The sequence below is a fragment of the Nelumbo nucifera genome, chromosome 1 (assembly GCF_055504915.1).
Source record: "Nelumbo nucifera cultivar China Antique chromosome 1, China Antique-T2T, whole genome shotgun sequence".
In the NCBI taxonomy this organism is placed as follows: domain Eukaryota; kingdom Viridiplantae; phylum Streptophyta; class Magnoliopsida; order Proteales; family Nelumbonaceae; genus Nelumbo; species Nelumbo nucifera.
In genome coordinates this window covers 105,409,349-105,428,917 of record NC_142649.1, presented here as the reverse complement: position 1 = coordinate 105,428,917, position 19,569 = coordinate 105,409,349, and the positions used below count along the sequence as shown (strand labels likewise).

General features: G+C 43.6%; 1 protein-coding gene across 1 annotated transcript; it reads left to right on the top strand.

Annotated features, from left to right (window-relative positions):
• Window positions 1-6,624: 6,624 nt before the first annotated feature.
• On the top strand, window positions 6,625-7,686 carry LOC148803658 (uncharacterized). Its single transcript, XM_088897053.1, has 2 exons — window positions 6,625-6,933; window positions 7,087-7,686. Exons 1-2 carry the CDS (start codon window positions 6,625-6,627, stop codon window positions 7,684-7,686), a joined length of 909 nt encoding a protein of 302 aa, XP_088753179.1.
• The last annotated feature ends 11,883 nt before the right edge of the window (window positions 7,687-19,569 follow it).

Sequence of the window (19,569 nt, the reverse complement as noted above, 5' to 3'; positions counted from 1 at the left end):
AAATCAACTATGGCGGGCCAACTTTGCTTTTGTTTTTTCAATATAAAAATTACTTACGAAAGAATATTCTTCTTGGAATACTTGGGCAAAAAAAAATTGAAATGAATATTTTTTCATATTTGTGGTAGTTAGACCAATCAACACCTATCAAAACATGCGTTTAATTGTATTTGACAAAATCAATATTTCTAAGAACCGGAAAACAAAAATAACCATTATGTATTATGTAAGAAGCTTCCTACCTGACCGGTTGCAAATCCAGAACTAGAAGGTCTTCAACCCATTGGATGACATGGATAAGCCATGAAATAGTCCATGGGGCCGAAGCTTCCCACCTGACCTTATTTTGAGGAAAAGGCTCTTTATCCAAGTGCCTGTTTGAGAGGGTATTAATTATGAAGTGGCCTTTGGCTTTGCAAGATGCTGGATCTACACAGAAAGCCTAAGGTTTTGTTTCACAAGTTCTTTTAAAAAGATCTTTCAATAGTTTAAAGACACATTGAATTTTTGGGTTTTAATTTTAAAGCAGATAAAAACGGTTTAGTAAGCCGTTCAGTCTATGTGTGGACTTTTAAAAATATGTTCAGAATGTATTTATCACATGGAAAGACCAAAAAACTTCATTTGAAGTTTTCTAAAATTTGATCTCGGCACCTCGGTTCAGCTGGTTCAAAGACGACCTCGCCCGGTCACTCCTGCTTGATCCGTGGAGCCGCGAAACAAACAAGTGGCAAATTCAGATAGAACAGTACACCTGGGGATAACATGGCCTCACGTGTACAACCAAATCAGATAAGTGGGGCCCATAATTATACCACGTATATAAAACGTAACAACGCATTATCACAAGTGTCTTGAAACTGCAACTATGTTTGATGAAAATTTTAAAAAACTCAAGTACAATTTAATCCAGCTAAACAATTGAATTTTAGGTAATTAAAAGTAGTTTTTGTAGCTTCTTCAAAGTAAAAGTGGTTCAATCAAAGCTGAAGCCATGAACGGGCTTAAATAGTGTGCTTTGTTAACAAATCAGAAAAACCTTCATTGGCTGTTGGGAACGTTCTTGGATATCTAATCTATATATATATTAAAGGAATGATTTAAGGATAAAGCTTTCTTTTAGTCAGACATGTGACTTTTTTCTATTCATACACCTGTCATTCCAAAGACTTAAACAAAATGAATACATGTCAAATTCTGATTAGTGATAGTTCAAGAATAGAGCCCATAAAACATGTGTCAAATTCTAATTAGTAGTACTTAAAGAAAAGAGTCCACTAACATGCAGAGTGGAGTCGACCACCATGCAGAGTTGTGAGAAATGGGAAGTTTCCACTTTTAATCATTTACTAAAAAAAAGGAAACTATGCTATTAATTACTGTTAACTGCTAAACTAATTAATTAATTCCAGTTATTGATTACTAATAATAATCTACTTCTAATTAACTAAGTACAGCAAATAATTATTGTTAATTACTAATTAATTATTGTTAACTACTTCTAATTAATTAATTCCAGCTATTAATTACTAATAATAATTACTCACCGATAATAATTAATTACTGAAAATAATTTCTTATAATAATTACTGCCATTACTTAATTTCTGATAATAATTAATTAGTGATAATATTGCTCATTATTAATTTGGAAAAATAATTTCTTATAATAATTACTGCTAATACTTAATTACTGACAGTATTGCTCATTATTAATTTAAAATGATAATTAATAAATATTTTCATATTGGTAATTAATAATTCGGAAATAATCATTTTACATTTATATTAACTAATATTAATTATTTTGAAAATAAATATTTAATTTTAATTATTTAAATTATAATTATTATCAGAAAATATAATTCATACATTTATATGAAATAATTAATTATATTATTATTATAAGTAATTATAATTAATAATATTATATTAATTAATATAGTTACATTATTATTATCAATAATTATAATTAATTATTACTAATACTAATAATGATAATTATTACTTCGGAATGTTAATTAATTAATGATAATTAATGAGTATTTTAATAATGTTAATTATTAATTGGGATATAATCATTTTATATTAACATTAAATTCATATTAATTATTTTATAAATATATAATTAGTTTTACATATTTATAATTAATACTATTATTATTCTCCAATAAACACTTCATTTAGTGAAAGTTAAATTATAAAACTTTCAATTATTCAATATTGTTAAACTTAAAGAATTATAAAACAAAATATTATTTTATGAATTAACTAAAAATCGTAATTATAACAAATTAATTACTTAAAAAATAAAAATAAAAAAATAATAATAGTAGGAATAATAATAATACATTGATATTACTAATTTCAAAATCAATACACACATAATAAGAATATATTATTAGTTGATAATAATATACTTATTATTATTACCGATTTCATAATAATTAATATATTATTAATCTATTAATAATACTGGTTATTATTAAAAAATTTAATAGAAAATTTTAATTATTTAAAATTATTTGCTGAAATTACCCATTTTAATCGGAAAGATAATTAATTATTAATTTTAATTTCTTAAATTTATTATTTACTGAATAATTTTAATTACTCTTTGATTAATGACCTTATTTTTGAATAATTGGTTTTTTATGTTCAATATTTTTTTTTGAAAAATCCAAATAATTTTTCTTTTGTAATGCTAACCATTTTATTTTTCTCTTATTCAATTTTCCAAAAGATAAAAAATAAATAAATTAATGATATTTACCTACTTTTATCAAATTATGTATTTATCAAGTTGTTGTTAGTGATGATGATGATGATGATGATGAGTCAACTTTTTGAAAGAGAGGGGGTACTGGTAATAATTAATGACTTCTAATTAATTAATTAATTTTAGATATTAATTACTAATAAAAATTAATTATTGATAATAATTTCTTATAATAATTATTGCTAATACTTAATTACTGATATTAACTAATTACTGATAGTATTTCTCATTATTAATTTTGAATGATAATTAATAATGATTTTTATAATGGTAATTAATAATTCAGAAATAATCATTTCAAGGGACTTCTTGTCTTGTAGTACCTCTAACACTTCTTGTCTTGTAGTACCTCAGATTTCAAGGGACTCTGCCACTTAGTCAACAGCCCTCGGCCATAAACCCTCGACTCCTACAGTATTCAAAGAGAATAATCCGCCTTGACCTATAGTCCTCGGCGTCGGCGTACCTCCTCTGAACCATCAAAGCCTTCGCTCGGGAGTGAATTTACCTTGTTGCACTCGGCCAAACCGGGTAGCAATAATTAGTGTCGTCTGTGGGATACATTGCTAAGATGATCCCCTAAAACTCTACAAACTTAAAATCTCCTAAGCTTTGATCGCCATGGTACGAAGAGCCAAGAACCCCTAGAACCTGGTCACGAATGAATAGTTCCAAGTCGTCCTCGACCATCAAGAACACCTCACGCAATGCATGGAATAATCCTACCCCTAGGCAAGAGGTCCCTCTTGAGGCGACTGCCCTACCGGGGTGTTAGATCACCAGGACCGACATGAGCATGTCGAGCCCCCAGCACTCGGCCTAGCCAACCCCTAGCAGGCCGAGTCCACTAAGTCCGGCATCAACCGACCCGCCATCCCACCACGAAGAAATGAAGGACCTCCCAGCCGAAGGGAGGAAGAGCCGACGCGGTCCGAAGACAGCTACCAACCTTCTGAGCAACATCATCGCCACCAGAGGGAAAACCCCCGGGACGAGGGCGGACACCATGGCCGTCATAGCGCCCACTCAAGGGTCGAAGGTCAACGTCCTAAATGATCGTCGTGCTAGACGGGAGGCATGCGGACCTGTCTCAGAGTATTCCGAAGTTCGTGTAGATCCCCACCATGCCTGTGAAGATAAAGATGGGCAATAAGCCCCATCCGACCCTCGGATTGCTGAGTTGCGAGCCGCACTCAGGGCCATCAAGGATGAGCTCTGCCAAGTCCAAGAGAACCGAGCTAATGCCACGGCAGACCAAAGCAATCCGATGGGGAGAATGGATGCCTTCACCCCAAATATCATCTCCGAGCCTCTCCCCCAGCACTTTAAGGCCCCTACATTGGAAATGTACGACGGGACCTCGGACCCTAAAGACCACCTAGAGAGCTTTAGAGCGCTCATGATACTTTATAGGTATTCCGACACCTTGACGTACCGGACTTTCCAGGCCACCTTCAGAGGAGCCGCCCGTCGTTGGTTCTCCAGCCTCCCACCTCGGTCAATCAGTTCGTGGAAGCAGTTCGCCAATTTATTTCCTGCTCACTTCATCAGTAGTAGGTGATGCCAAAAGAGCGTCGTTTCGCTGATATCTGTCAATCAAAAGTAGGGAGAGAGTCTGCGGTCCTACATCGACCACTTCAAAAAGGAAGAGCTTGAGGTTCGTGACCTCGACTCTATGGTCTCTATGCACGCAACCATTAATGGACTCTGCATCAGCTCGGCCCTAAAATGCTCGGTCGCCAAAACCCCGTCGAAGACAAAGCTAGAGTTCCTCAAAAAGGCCCAAAGGTATATTGTGGCCGAAGAGGCTTTGGTCGAGGAACACCAAGAAAGAGAAGTCGAGCACTACAATGGGCCCCTTGAGAAGAAGAAGAAGAAGGGCAGAGACAACCACCACCACAACAACAACAACCGCAAGGACCATAAGAAGCCATCAGCCTCAGCCCTGGCTTACAACCAATACATGCCACTCAATTCCACCCGAACGCAGATACTGATATAGATCAGGGAAGAGAAGTTCATGAAGTGGCCAGAGAAGATGAAGAGGAAGCACAAGAGGGGAAATCCAAAAAAGTACTGCAAGTACCACTGGGGGACCGGCCATGACACCGAGGACTGCTATGATCTCAAGAACGAGATAGAGTCCCTCATCCGCCGTGGCCACCTCAAGAAATATGTCGGGGGAGAAGCGGACACCTCGTCTCCTCAGCAACACCAACACCAGCAAATAATCGGCGTCATCAACGTCATTGCCGAGGGTATGGCCTCGGGTGGAGCCTTGGCCTCGGCCTGCAAGGCCTACACTAGGCATCTAAACATCCAAGGGCTTGCCTCCAAGAAGCTGAAGTAGCGGGAAACCCTCTCCTTTACGGATGAGGACTTAAAGGGGTTGTAGTCCCCCATGATGTCGCCTTGGTGATCTCGCCCGTCATCGCAAACTTCGATGTTAAGAGGATCCTCGTCGACACGGGCTCCTCAGTTGACATCCTCTTCTACGAAGCCTTTCAGAAGATGAATATCGCGCCTGAGTGCCTCTAGCCAGCTGAAGTCCCACTGGTCGGCTTCTCCGGAAATGTGGTCAGACCGGAGGGAAAAATTAACCTACCAATTACGGTAGGGACAAAGCCCAAGCAAGTCACAAGGATGAACGAGTTCTTGGTCATGAGGATCGGCTCGCCCTACAATACAATCATGGGGAGACTGACCCTTCACGCGCTAAGGGTGACCACCTCTTCATATCACCTCGCCCACAAGTTCCCCACCAAGCACGGCGTCGAAGTTGTTCGAGGGGACCAACAAGTAGCCCGCTAGTGCCATGTAGCAACACTGAAAGGCAAGAACAAGGTAGCATTTCCACTAGAAGGCTTCGACCTCAGGGAGGAACCAGCGAGCCGAGGCCAACCAACCGAGGGCCTCGTCTCGGTTCTCCTAGACGAGGTCGAGCCTGAGAAGATAGTCCGCGTCGAATCCAACCTTCCCCCTGAACGCCTATCCAAGCTGGTAAGTTCCCTCAAACCTAATGCCGACGTATTTGACTGGTCCACCATAGATATGCCCGGAGTTGACCTATCGGTCATCACTCACAGGTTGAGCGTGGACCCAAGCTCTAGGCCAGTTCGATAAAAGAAGAGGAACTTTGCACCGAAGTGATGGAAGGCCATAGGAGAGGAAGTCGATAAGCTACTCGATACCAGCTTCATCTAAGAGGTACATTACCCTAACTGGTTGTCAAATTTGGTTTTGGTGAAGAAAGCTAACGGGAAATGGCGGATCTGTATTGACTTCACAGACCTCAACTGAGCCTGACCGGAAGATAGTTTTCCTTTACCCAAGATAGACCACCTCGTTGATGCCACTACAGGGTACGAGCTACTCAGCTTCATTGATGTCTTCTCTAGATACAACCAAATAAAGATGCCTCCAAAGGACAAGGAGAAAACCTCGTTCATCACCCAGCACGGCATTTACTACTACAAAGTGATAACCTTTGGCCTCAAGAATGCAAGGGCCACCTACCAGTGCCCTGTCAACAAAGTGTTTAAAGATTAGATGGGGAGCAATGTCTAAGCCTACATAGATGATATGGTGGTAAAGAGCCTGAAAGCCGAGATGCACACGTTGGACTTGGCCAAGACCATCGACACCTTGCAGAAGTTCAACATGAAACTCAATCCCAAAAAGTGTGCCTTCGGCGTCACTTCAGGCAAATTTTTGGGCTTCATCGTTACTCAAAGAGGCGTCGAAGCCAACCCTGACAAGATACAAGCCATACTGGACATGACAGCACCTTAGTCGGTAAAGGGGACTTAGAGACTAACCGGCTGAATAGCTGCTCTCAGTCACTTCATGTCGAAGTCGGCTGGCCACTGCCTTCCTTTCTTCCGTGCCATCAAAAGGTTGAAGGAATTTCAGTGGACGAAAGAATTCCAGCAAGCCTTTGACGAGCTAAAGGCCTACCTCACCTCACCTCCCCTCCTCACTCGGTCGTCCCCAAGAGAGACCCTCTACCTATACTTATCGGCCAGGGACGAGGCAATCAGCTCAGTGCTGATAAAAGAAGACGGAGCTCAAAAGTCGATATACTACATCAACAAGGTCCTCTGTGATGCTGAAACTAAATATCCCAAAGTGGAGAAATTGGCCTTCACCCTTGTGGTCTCGGCTAGAAAGCTCAGGCTGTACTTTTAAGCTCACACTATAATAGTCCTGATAAACCATCCCCTTAGGGATGTCCTCACCAAACCTGAGACCTCGGGGCGCCTGACCAAATGGGCCATTGAGCTGTCTGAATTTGACATACAATACTAGCTGAGGCCCGCTATCAAAGCAAAAGCCCTAGCAGACTTCGTAGCAGAATGCACCTTCAGTCGAACCCTCAACCGAGCCTTCGAAGATGTTGAAGGGGATCACCTGGCCGAGGGGACTCACCCCATGTGGACACTCTTTGTGGATAGTTCCTCCAACACCAAAGGAAGCAGAGTAGGCCTCATCCTTCTCACCCCAGACAATGCAATCATAGAGTATGGGCTAAAGTTCGACTTCCCTGCATCCAATAATGAGGCCAAGTACGAGGCCCTCCTCGTTGGTTTGCAGCTTGCCAGGAACCTCGATTCCTTACATATCGAAGTCTTCAGCGACTCGCAACTAGTGGTGAATCAAGTCAATGGAAACTACAAGGCTAGAGAGCAAAGTATGTCCAAGTACCTCGCCAAAGTCCAAGAACTGGCCCGCCGCTTCCAATGCTTCTCCCTGCAGCAAGTCCTACGAACCAAAAATGCAAGAGCTGAAGCCCTTTCTAAATTGGCAAGCACCTCGAATGCAGCCCTCGACTGCACTGTCCACGTGGAGAAGCTACATCAGCCCTCCAAAGAAGAAGCCCAAGTGTTCACAGTAGAGGCTGAGCCATGATGGATGGACCCAACGTCAAGCAGCCCACTACATCCTACTGGAGGGAAAATTGTACAGAAGATCCTTCACTTTGCCTTACCTTCAATGCCTCCGTCAGGAGGAAGGCGAATACGTGCTCTGAGAAATTCACGAAGGTATCTGCGGTAACCACCTCGGCGTCCAAGCCCTATCCCAAAAAACACTAAGGTAGGGGTACTTTTGGCCGACCCTTCATAAAGACGCAGCCGAGCTAGTATAGAAGTGTGACCAATGCCAGAGACATGCCAACTTGTGCCATCAGCTTGCCACCACCCTCTCGGCTCTTAGCAGCCCTTGGCCCTTTGCCAAGTGGGGGATGGACCTCCTCGGCCCCTTTCCTCAAGCAACGGGGGATAGGAAATACCTCGTCGTCGCTGTGGACTACTTCACCAAGTGGGTAGAAGCCGAACCCCTGGCTACCATTACAACTCGAGCAGTTCAGAGCTTCTTCTAGAAGAACGTTATTTTCTGCTTTGGCCTCCCCCACATGCTAGTCACCAACAACAGGAAGCAATTTGACAATGCCAAGTTTTGGGAGTAGTGTGCGTCCCTCAGCATCAAGCAGCAATACACCTCGGTGGGCTACCCCCAAACAAATGGCCTAGCCAAGGTCACCAACAGAACAATCTTGAATGGACTGAAGACTAGGCTAGACCGAGCCAAAGCCTTATGGGCTGATGAGTTACATAGTATCCTCTAGACATAGCAAACCACACCTCAAACAGCCACGGGAAAGATCCCGTTCGGCCTAACCTACGGTACAAAAGTAGTTATCCCAATAGAGATCGTCTAGCTGATGCTCTGAACTGAAGTGTACAGCGAAGCCGAGAACAATGAAGCACTTAGAGAAAACTTAGACTTGCTGGAAGAAGCTCGAGAGCAAGCATAGATCAGGGTAGTTGCTTACCAGCAAAGAGTGGCCCGCTACTACAACTCAAAAGTGAAAGAAAAATGCTACTGAGAGGGAAACCTCGTCCTTAGGAAGGTCATGGACCCCAAACCTAGTGTGGGAAAGATGGGCCACAACTGGGAAAGCCCCTACAGGATCAAGCAACTCGTCGACCCCAGCACCTTTCATTTGGAACATTTAGATGGAAGACCCATCCCTTGGACGTGGAACTCAGAGAACCTCCAGATGTACTATAGATGAGTGTAATTTTTTTATGAAGTAATGAATGAATGAAGCAAAGTTCCTCTTCGGCTCAAAGCTTAGCGCGTGTTCTCACTAAGTCTCTAAGACCCATCGGCTTTGCGACTAGTCGAGACGCATAGCCTCTCTCGAGGACCATACGCTTGCGTCGGATCGTCGCTAGGGCATATTACAAATAGCGAACACCCTAACACCTTGCCAAATTACTCCAGGAAGGCCGAGGCCTCGCACGCCTCACTACCCGCCTCGGCGTCGATGGCCTCTTGGTCTTATACACTTAGCACGATTAACTAAAGGCGGCAACCCCAACTAACTCGGTGGTTCACCTCAGCTCGAGACCCCAACCTCCTTAAAGCGTCACCTCGGCTTCGTCGAAATAACCACTCAGAGAGACGGGAGCCAGGCAAGCTTCAGCTTTGCCTCAGCCCATCTCCCAAAGTTCGTTAAGCCATCTCGGCTTTGCCTAAGCAACCACGGGAGGAAGGGAGCCAGGCAAGCTTCAGCTCTACCTTGGCCTCTCCCCCACATTTTAGTAGGCCACCTTGGCCTTGCCTAGTGAACACTTAGAGGGAATTAGGCTAGGTGAGCCACACTTCGGTCACGCGGCTCTACTTCAGCCTCTCCCTCCTAACAACCTAAGGCGTGCGTATAACGAGCCAACACAAGCTACTTTTTGTGTGCCTTGTGGTCTCATCGTTGGAAGAGGCAGGGACCCCTCGGCGAAGAAGGAAGAAAGAAGAAGTAAAGAAAGAAGAAAGAAAGGGAGAACATGATGCACGGAACAAAAAGAACACAATGTACAAAAAGAATGTCTAGTTTTTCATTATACTTCAAGTATTGAGATGTTTTAAGGTCTCTAAGGCCGAATACATTTACAATCACAAAAAAAAGAGAAAGAAAGCAGAGAAGGCCAAAAGAGCCCCACTATGCGTCACCACCGGCCGGAGGAGGGGGAGTGGAGACCTCGATGCCTTTAGCAGCCTCATCAACAACCGCAATCGAAGCCGAAGGAGAGTCGGAGATCACCTTTAGCCTGTCAACATCAAACTCGGGCATCACTTGCTGGATGGCCCTCTTGGTATCCTTGATCCCGTCCAAATAGCTCGTAGAAGCATACTTAGCGAGGGCATGCTGGTACTCAAGAGACCGCTTGAAAGTCTCCATCGCTTCGGCCACCCGCCTCTCGGCCTCAGACGCCAGTTTCTCAACCCCAACCGCTTACTTGTCTGCCTCGGCTGCTCGCTCCTCAGCCTACTTCGCCCTCCGGCTGGACTCTATGGAGAGGCTGTCGAGACGAGCCCTCTCCTCCTTAGATGTCTTCAGCGCCTCCTTCAACTTGTCAAGGTGAGCCTTCGCAGCCTTCAGGTCATCCTCCAGGGTCACCTGGAGCTGCTACTCGTCCTTGTGGGCAGACTTGAACTTGTCCCGGCTGCTCTCGACAATTGCAGCACCTGGAGCCCCTCATTGATCTTCTTCAAGTGCTCTAGGCGCTCCAAGGTAGGGCCCATTTGATCTCCTAGGCCGACAAAGTGACGACAGACTTGCATCAAGTGCCATCAGTAACGCCGCAACAAGAAAAGGGAAATCACGAAGAGAAAAGGGCAAGGAACGTACCTTGGCCACGTGGTAAAGCCCCTCGTTGTAAACAAACTGGGGGTCACTTTGCATCATCTCAAAGCAAACCCTCGGCAAAATCGCCCCGCTTACCAAGGCCTTCCCCGACCCCCTTCTCTGTAATGGAATCCCCCTCGTGGACGGACCATTGGGGCGGAAAACTTTCGAGGGCTGCTCGCCCTCTTTGGCAGCCCCTTGCAAGGAAGTGGAGCCAGATGCAGTCCCCCTGGGGTGCCCCTTTGTAGGGGGCCTCTTCTGCATAGCACCCCCGGCAGGGTGCTCTTGATGAGCTCGTCGGCGGCTAACCCTTCGGTGTCCCCTCGGCTGACCTCTTCTTCCAAGCCTCGGCTGTAGGAACCGGCCTCATCTGACCGGCTTCGATCCCTTCCACGGGCCTCTTCGCGCGATCTACCGTCCTCTTGTCGCCTTCGTCTTCTAGCTTCTTACCCTTGTCCCCTCGGTTGATAGGGACTTGTTGTGCGTTTCCCCTTGATCAAGGGGCGGGAACCCAGTCGCTCCTTATAGGCTTCCCCTCGGTCAGGCCCTTGGGAGTTTGCCCTCCGGCCTTCTTTTGGGCCTGAGCCCTCTACTTGGCCCGCACCTTCTCTATCAGGAGATTCTTGGTATCCATTGGTACCTCTGCAAATAAACAAGAAGACGTCAGTACAGCAAGCCGAAGATGAAGGGAGCATGTTAAAAAAGCTACAATCCTACCGAGGGGAGCAGGACTAAGCCCCGCAAACACCAGCGGGAGCTCCTCCTCCACCAAGGGCTGGACTCGGACTCTCCCCAGCACGAGTAGGTGAGCTAGATCAGCAGCCTCCTCGTTCCAAAGTAGGGGGCACTCTTCTCCACCATCAGGCAAGCCTCTCCCCATCCCAACTTGAAAGACTAACCCTCGGGGCAAGATAGGAAGAAGAACTTGATCTTCTAATTGTGGATGGACGAAGGGTTGTCTACGGGCTTAGTCCTATGGGGCTGGAAGTAATACATGACGGCCTTAAAGGAATGCTTCCTTGGCATGAATATGGCTCGGATGAGCTTCGGCGTCAACTCCACCCCATGAAGTCGAGCCCCCACCAACATGGTGACCATGGTCCTAAGAGCGTTGGGTACTAATTGGCTGAGGGCGATCCCATACCACCTCAACAACTTGGAAATCATAGGGTGAAGGGAGAATCTAAGGCTGAATTGGAGGAGGAGTTGGTAGATGTAGATCTCCCCCTCCTCGGGAGTCCACGACCAGTTACTTACATTGGGCACCCTAATGGTGTAGGTTTGAGGTATGAAGTACTACCTAGCCAGGGACCTAATCTGATTCACGTCCAGAGAACTGTCGAACTCCCAACGCGGAAGACCAACCCTAGCTACCCCTTGGGCATAGGGGTGAGCATTATTCGGTTAAAACCGAATAGCCAAACCGAAAATTTTAATTCAATTTTTTCAGTTTTTGGTTAAATCGGTTCGGCTATTTCGGTTTTTGGTTTTTGGAATTAGAATTCCGGTTAACCGAATTAACCAAACATTTTATTATTATATATAATATATAATGTAATATGTAATATATATTATATATTTATATATTAATATATAATATACTGAAATTCGATTTCATAATATATATTTTATAATATATTATATATTATAATATATAATAAAGTATATATTATTAAAATTCGGTTTTAACCGAAAACCGAGCCGAAAATTTTGGTTTCGGTTATTTCGGTTTTTCTAAATTTTAGTTTCGATTCGGTTTTTAAAATTTTGGTTTATTTGGTTCGGATTTTAACCGAATAAACCGAATGCTCACCCCTACTTGGGCAGCACTTTTAGCCACCATCCCTGGGGCGAGATCTGGGGCCTCCTCCTCCTCGGCTTGGGGGGACCCCTCTGGCTCCCTCGGCGTCATTGATGCGGAGCTCTCATAGGGAGGGTCACTGCCTCGACGGCTGCCTTCAGCACCCCCAGAGGCTATCATTTCCTTTTGCACCATCACCTCCCGCCGAGGGGGGACGACTAATGAGGAGCCTAGGGAAGAAGGGGATGAAGTCGAAGGAGAACTCCCTTCCGAGCTAGTCGGAAGCTCACAACACTCCAGGGCAGAATCAAAATGAGACATGGTGAAAAGATTTACCTAAAGATGAAAGGTAGGAGGAAGACGAGGTGTGTTGGAGAATCGAAGGTCTGGGAGCAGTGGTTCACTCAAGTGCGAGGTTGGCTAGAGACAAATGACGAAGAAATCACAGTTAAGGCTCCTGTTTCTAGGAAAATGGATAGTCTTGATCGTGCTGAATCCGACGGCCGCGAGCCCACTGCCTCTGCCAACCAACCAAGATGTGTCACCCAGCGCCCGGCCTTGGAAGATGAAACGACCCTCAAACAACGGCCCAAATCAGGTCGAATCCAATGGCCGAGGAGGCCTCCGCTTCTACAGTCCAGGTACACCGCACTACCGGGCGCACGCCCTCGGAAGACAAATCGACGCCCCGAGTGAACCAATGGGTTCGTTCACTGCGACCCGCTGATTTGAACTCCTCGACCCGGTGAATGCACGCACTGGTTAATCTGGATGGCCGTTCCACACACGAAATGCTCCCCCGGCATCCAAGCCTGTGCTAGGCATGGCCCTTGAACGACAGTCTGAGGTATCAATGCTGCGAGTACCTTCGAGCTACTAGCACACGGGGACACGAGCTCGGCCACCCCGAGGCCCTCCCGCTTAGTCTCCCAGCCGAAGGGCTAAAGTGCACCTACAACCTCGCCCCTACTCACGAAGACGAACCAAGAAAAGGCATGAATGAGAGTTGACGCCACCACAAGGTACCCTTCGACCGCTGGACCCACCGGCTTCCACCATTGCTACTCCCATTGGCCGAAGCCAAATCCTTCACCTCGGCCTTAGGAGTGGGGGGCAAGTGATGTGGGGTAGCCCGGCCCAACCCATTTCAGGCTGGGAGGCCTACCACGAGCGCCAGACTTGGGGGGCGATTCGGCACGGCAGGGGCTACCCTGCTCCCCTTGTACGGAGCCAACAGTGGAGCACCCCTGCGTCCCCACAATGCCCGCTGAGCACCCTCGTACGACATTCATTGAGGGCGTCCATCTCCACCTACCTCCCGGTAGCTCAAGTATAAATATGTGGTGCCCCCCACCAGGTAAAAGATCCTTGAATTCTAGCTCTAGCTCTACTCCTAAGAGAAGAACTTCACTCCTAGGAGCCTAATGCCTACGAGTTCCCTCTTCCAAGCCCTCTTTGGCACCAGATCCCATTCTTCTTGCCCTCGTACTAACTTGACCGTCAGAGCCTCTACCTCGGGTTCCCACCCAAGGCCTCTGATACTTCTTGTCTTGTAGTACCTCGGATTTCAAGGGACTCCACCACTTAGTCAACAGCCCTCGGCCGTAAACCCTCGGCTCCTACAATATTTGAAGAGAACAATCCACCTCGGCCTATAGTCCTCGGCCTCGTTGTACCTCCTCTGAACCATCAAGGCCTTCGGCCAACCTTCTGAGCTTGGGAGCGAATTTACCCTATTGCCCTCGACCAAGCCGAGTAGCAACAACAATCATTAAAATTGTTAAGCCAAATCATTAATGTTTATTCTTAAATGCAAATTATGAATTAACAAATCTATTATATAATAATTATACTCGGTTGGAAAAAAAAATATTTTAAGTAAATATTTAAATAATTACAAATTTAGTTAATATTATTACTATATAACAAAAAAAATAAATTAAATACTGAAATAAATTAATAATAATAATGGTTAAATTATAGTAATAAACAGTTCAAATTGAATTTAATAACCCATATAATTTTATGGGTTTGACATATAAAGGTCAATTTATGTAGACCCATAGATTGTATGAATGTCTTAAAAAATGATAGTTTATAAACAATAATAAAAATCATTAATATATATATAATTAACTTCCCCGTACTTAATACAGGATCATTCACTAATTACACATGATGACATGAACATGGGTGTGAGGTAAAAGAGTAATTACCCTCAATATTCTTTTGTAAGACACGCAAGAGATATCGTATAGCAATCGTCTGTCTGGTCTTGTGGTGTAGATTCAAACCCCACTTTTTTTTCTGTAATTTTTTTTTGGGGCCACAAAACTCACAAGTGACAAAGTGTTGGCCGGTTGGCGTGTTATAAAAAATATAGGAAAAGTGTCCAAAACCCATCATCGCTTTTCATGAATTTTCTTAAATTCATCAGACATCGTTAATTTACTATTTTACCCTTCTTCCGCCGCTAAAATGCCGAGTATGCCCATGCCGCTGAAAACGTCCAAAATGCCGCTGAAAAATGCCCATCTGTTCTACTTGCCTTCCCCCACGATTCCTCCCGTAACTACAGAGGGATCGTCCGGTTGATCAGGAATCTGCGGACGAACTTCCCCTTTTGGAACCGTACACTCGGGGCTGACCACTTCTACGTCTCTTGTAGCGGGATTGGCATGAACTCCGACAGGAACATCGTCGAGTTGAAGAAGAACTCCGTTCAAATCTCGTGTTTTCCGATAGTCGAAGGTAGGTTCATCCCTCACAAATTAAGATGTCAGCTTTCCTCACCTCAACGACCAACATCTTCACGCGTCGTCCGGCAACGGACTGACAAGTATTTGGGCTACTTAAACCTAAACGGCAGCGGGGATCAAAATGGGAAGCTCGAATCGACGTTCTCGAACGAATTGCCCAGTTCCTGGTCGAATCCGAGTCGTCTGATCCCACATTGTACGCGGAGAGACTGTCGAGCAGTAAGTTCTGCTTGTTTTTCTACGGAGGAGATGTTTCGGGAATCGGAGACGCGTTGCAGTTCGGTTGCGTGCCGGTGGTGATTACAGAGCGTCCAATTCTGGATCTTCCATTCATGGACGTGCTGAGATGGTCGGAGATCGCGGTGTTTGTGGGGGCTGGATCCTATGCCTCCTTAATCCGATTCCAGGAGATTGCCAGGAACAGGGATTTGGGTGCACCTTCAACCCGCCGATCACGGTCCTCCCGTTTAAGCCATTCTCTTTAAACAAAGTCCCTGAGCCTGCGGTCTGGTAGTTTGAGGAACTTGAGCTATCGGTACAGTACTAGAGCAGATGGTCGAATTGAGATGATATCGAATGCAGACACTGATAGGAATAATCTTGATCCAGATGGATACTTCTAGCTTCCGGCTACTCAAATTGAATGCACCCGAGTGGCCATATTCAATCATGGGGGCAGTTGATTCAGTTTTATCATGCTTTATTGGTCCAACATTTGCATTCGTAATGAGCAACATGATCGAGGAGTTTTAGTATAGGGATTACACGGCAATGGAGAGGAAAACAGAGGAGTTTGTGTTCATATACATCGGAGCAGGGCTTTACGCTATGGTGGCATATCTAACGCAACATTATTTCTTCAGCATCATGGGGGAGAACCTAACAACTAGAGTTAGGAGGATGATGCTTGCAGGTACACAAGTCCTTGGACCGTTTTTTGCCCCCTTCGCATCTTCTGTTTCTTGTTTTTATCGCCATCCCCTTGTATGTTGAAAGCGAAGGGCTCAATGGCTCATCGGGATATGGTGCCACCTCCTGCTTGGCTGCTAGGCCCACGAGTAGTGGATAGAGGCAATACATTGAGAGCAAGGACACTTTGGGTTGAGAGCAAGAAAGACTCTTCAGTGTGGAATCTTATATATGAAATAGGATTGGGTGCTTTAAGGGCATCTCAGTCAAAAAAATGTTTAACAGGCTGATTCAACATTTAGGGGCAGTTTGGTCATGAAACATGCATTTAGGTTGACATGGACAACTTGAGTCGTGTTTTAAGGGATGATGAGTTTTAGAAAATAAAATCTCACTGATATGGTGAGTTTTGGACGTTTTGAAAAGTTACCTGAATTTAACAGAATTCATAAAAAGTGATAGTAGGTTTTAGACAATTTTCCATTAAAATAAAGGGAAAAGTCTAAAATTTATCATAATTTTTCAATATTTCTCTTGAATTCATCATAACTTTAAAATTTCTGAAAAGTAGGCAATTGTTAGTTTTCATTAACAGAAATTGTCAACATCAGCATAGATGCAATTTTTACGACCAAACTACCTCGAACGTTATAAAAAACATTGTTCATCGTCTTTTACCCAACGAACCAAAGGTGCCCCTTCTTTCTTTCTCTCTTCCTCCTTTGCCTCCTTGTTCTTCTTCCCCTTTCTTTTTTCTTCTTTTTCCCTTCTTTTTATCTCCCTTCAGTTCCCCCTTTTTTTCTCTTTTTTGTCGTTAAAGAGGGAAGGGGCAAACATACATCACCACACCGTTTTTTCTTCTCTCAAGCTATCCTGCTGCTGCTGCTTCCAGAGAACTAGAGAATAAACAAAAAAAAAAACAATTTTAATTAGGGAGGATAATAAAATGTTGAGGCTTGGTTGTAAGAGATTTCTAGGGTTTTCAAACCAGAGGAATCAGACAGCCACAAACTCTGCTGCATCTCTACCATGAGAGGGTCACCGGTCACTACAATAATCCCCGTAACATCGGATCCTTGGACAAGAACGACCCTACGGTCGGGACGAGACTTGTCAGTGCTCCTATTTGCAGTGATGTCACGAAACTTTATATAAAGGTCGACGAAGAAACTAGGAAGATTGTCGATGCTTGAATGTATATTTATTTATTTTGGCACTAAAGGGTGGAGATGGAGTAAGCTGCACTGTGAAAATACCTTCGAATTCGGTTCCGCCATCGCTTCTTCTTCTTCTGTAGCTATTGAATGGGTAAAGAGGAAACAAAGGAAGGAAGTTCGGTTCTGCCATCGCTTCTTCTTCTGTAGCTACTGAATGAGTAAAGGGGAAACAAAGGGAGGAAGTTCAGTTTTACCATCGCTTCTTCTTCTATAACTACTAAATGGGTAAAAGGGAAACAAATGTAGGAAGTCTTAGCCATAGAAAACACGAAGGTTGCAAAGCATCTCTCGCTTCCCCCAATGAAATTACATAGCAACATGGCGGCTGTGCCTACATATTAGGCTCATTTTGGAAAGAGTATAAATGCAAATATATAGTACAAATGTATACAAAATATTGCAAAATACAAACTTTTGCACTCTACATATTAGGCTCAATTTGGAAGGAGTATCAACACAGATATATAAAATCTTGTATTTTGTATTATTTTGAATGTATTTGTACTATACATATCTGTATTTGTACTCCTTCCAAACTAAGCCTGAGGAGCTAAGGGGGCGTTTGGTTGTACTTTTCAAATGTCTGAATCTGAAAATGTTGCTTTTCAGATCTCATACTCGTTTAGTTTTACCTCTTAAACTTGATCTAAATTTTGTTTTCAAATCTGAAAACTTTATAGCGTGGGCCGGTTCTTAACGCGCTCAGACGCGTTTTAGAGCCAGTGCATAGTCGAAGCTACCCTTCTAATTTTTTTGGAAATGACGCATGCTACCCTTGATTACCCCCAAACCCAAAAAACCTAATCATTTTCGTGTTTTCTCAGGGAAAAAGCGCCACTCGTGAATCCAAGCTCCAAGAAGAACCTCTCTCTCTCTCTCTCTCTCTCTCTCTCTCTCTCTCTCTCTCTCTCTCTCTCTCTCTCCTATCTTCTCGCCATTGCCACTACAACTTGCAGCGGTGGCTCTCTCTTTCCCTATCTTCCCATTTCTTGCCACCGGTGAGAAGATTCTTGTACGAGTCTCAGCACCTGAATTAAGAAGAGGATGCCCCATGTTGGATGTCGGCCTTCCGATGGGATTCTAGTTTAAAACTGAGAAACGAGTACCGACGGACGGTCATTGTTGTTCGAGCTTACCTAGCTGACAGAGAAGACGGAGAACAGGGGGTCTGCGACCTACTTTGGGGCACTGCAAATGCAGCGGAATCTAATGGGTAAACGAAAACAGAGAGAAGAGAGAGGTGGAAGGGAGAGAGAGATCTGATGGTCAAACAGAAGAGGGAGAGAGTGGAAGAGAGGGATGGGAGGATAACTGCCATTGCTTGAAATTGCAGCTGTGAGATAGGGGAGGGCAAACTGTTAAGGAAGAAGGAGGAGGAGAAGATAAGGAAGAAAGAGTTAGAGAGAGATGTTAGCGAGAAAGGAAGGGAGAAATAGCCTGGAGAAGATAGGTAGCCACTGCAACACTTGAGAGGCGGTGATGAAAACAGGAGAAGAGAAGGAGGAAAATGCCATGAGGAAGAAGAAGAGGAAAGAGAGGAAAAGAGAGAGAGAACGGACGGAGACCTACAGCTGGTTCGCCGCCACTATCGAGAGGAAGGGGTGAGTGCACAATGTTGAATAATGTATTCTGGTGAATCTGAGAAGATGAAGAAAGAAAAAAAAACACACAAAGGAAACAAGAAGGAAGAGATAAAGAGAGGGAGGCCGAAGATGGGGATTTGCAACAATGGTTCTCTCTCTCTCTCTCTCTCTCTCTCTCTCTCTCTCTCTCTCTCTCTCTCTCTCTCTCTCTCTCTCTCTCTCTCTCGCTCCCCTGTCTTCCTGCCACCGCCACCGCCACCGCCGCTGCAACTTCCAACAGCGGCGGCTGGGTGAGTAATAATATTAAAATAATAATAATTATTATTAATTATTAATTATTTTAATATTTTTATTAAACATTAATTATTTTTTATTAATTTTACTTGTGTTATTTATTAATTATTAATTTTTTTATTAACTAGTAATTTTTAATTATTTCATTAATTTTTTTGTGTAAATTATTAATTAGTAGTTATTAATTATTTTAATATTTTTATAGTCATTAGTTATTTTTTATTTTTAATCATTTCATTTATTAATTATTAATTTATCATTTTTATTTGTATTGTTTCAATATTATTTTGAGGTTGAAAAATATTTTTTTTATGACATAATGCAAATTTAACTCAACATTTCCAAATAGTATGTTCTACGGGTAGAATAGTAAAGTCAATAAATTTTATATGGTAAAGGGTTGATCCAACACAAACAAACTTATGGATTCAAAACCTCAAAAAAGTAGAAAAGCACCTATGCTTCTTTTCAAATTTCAAACACAAAAAATGTCTTTTTAACTTTTATGATTTGAAATTTCGGATTTATCAAACGCCACATA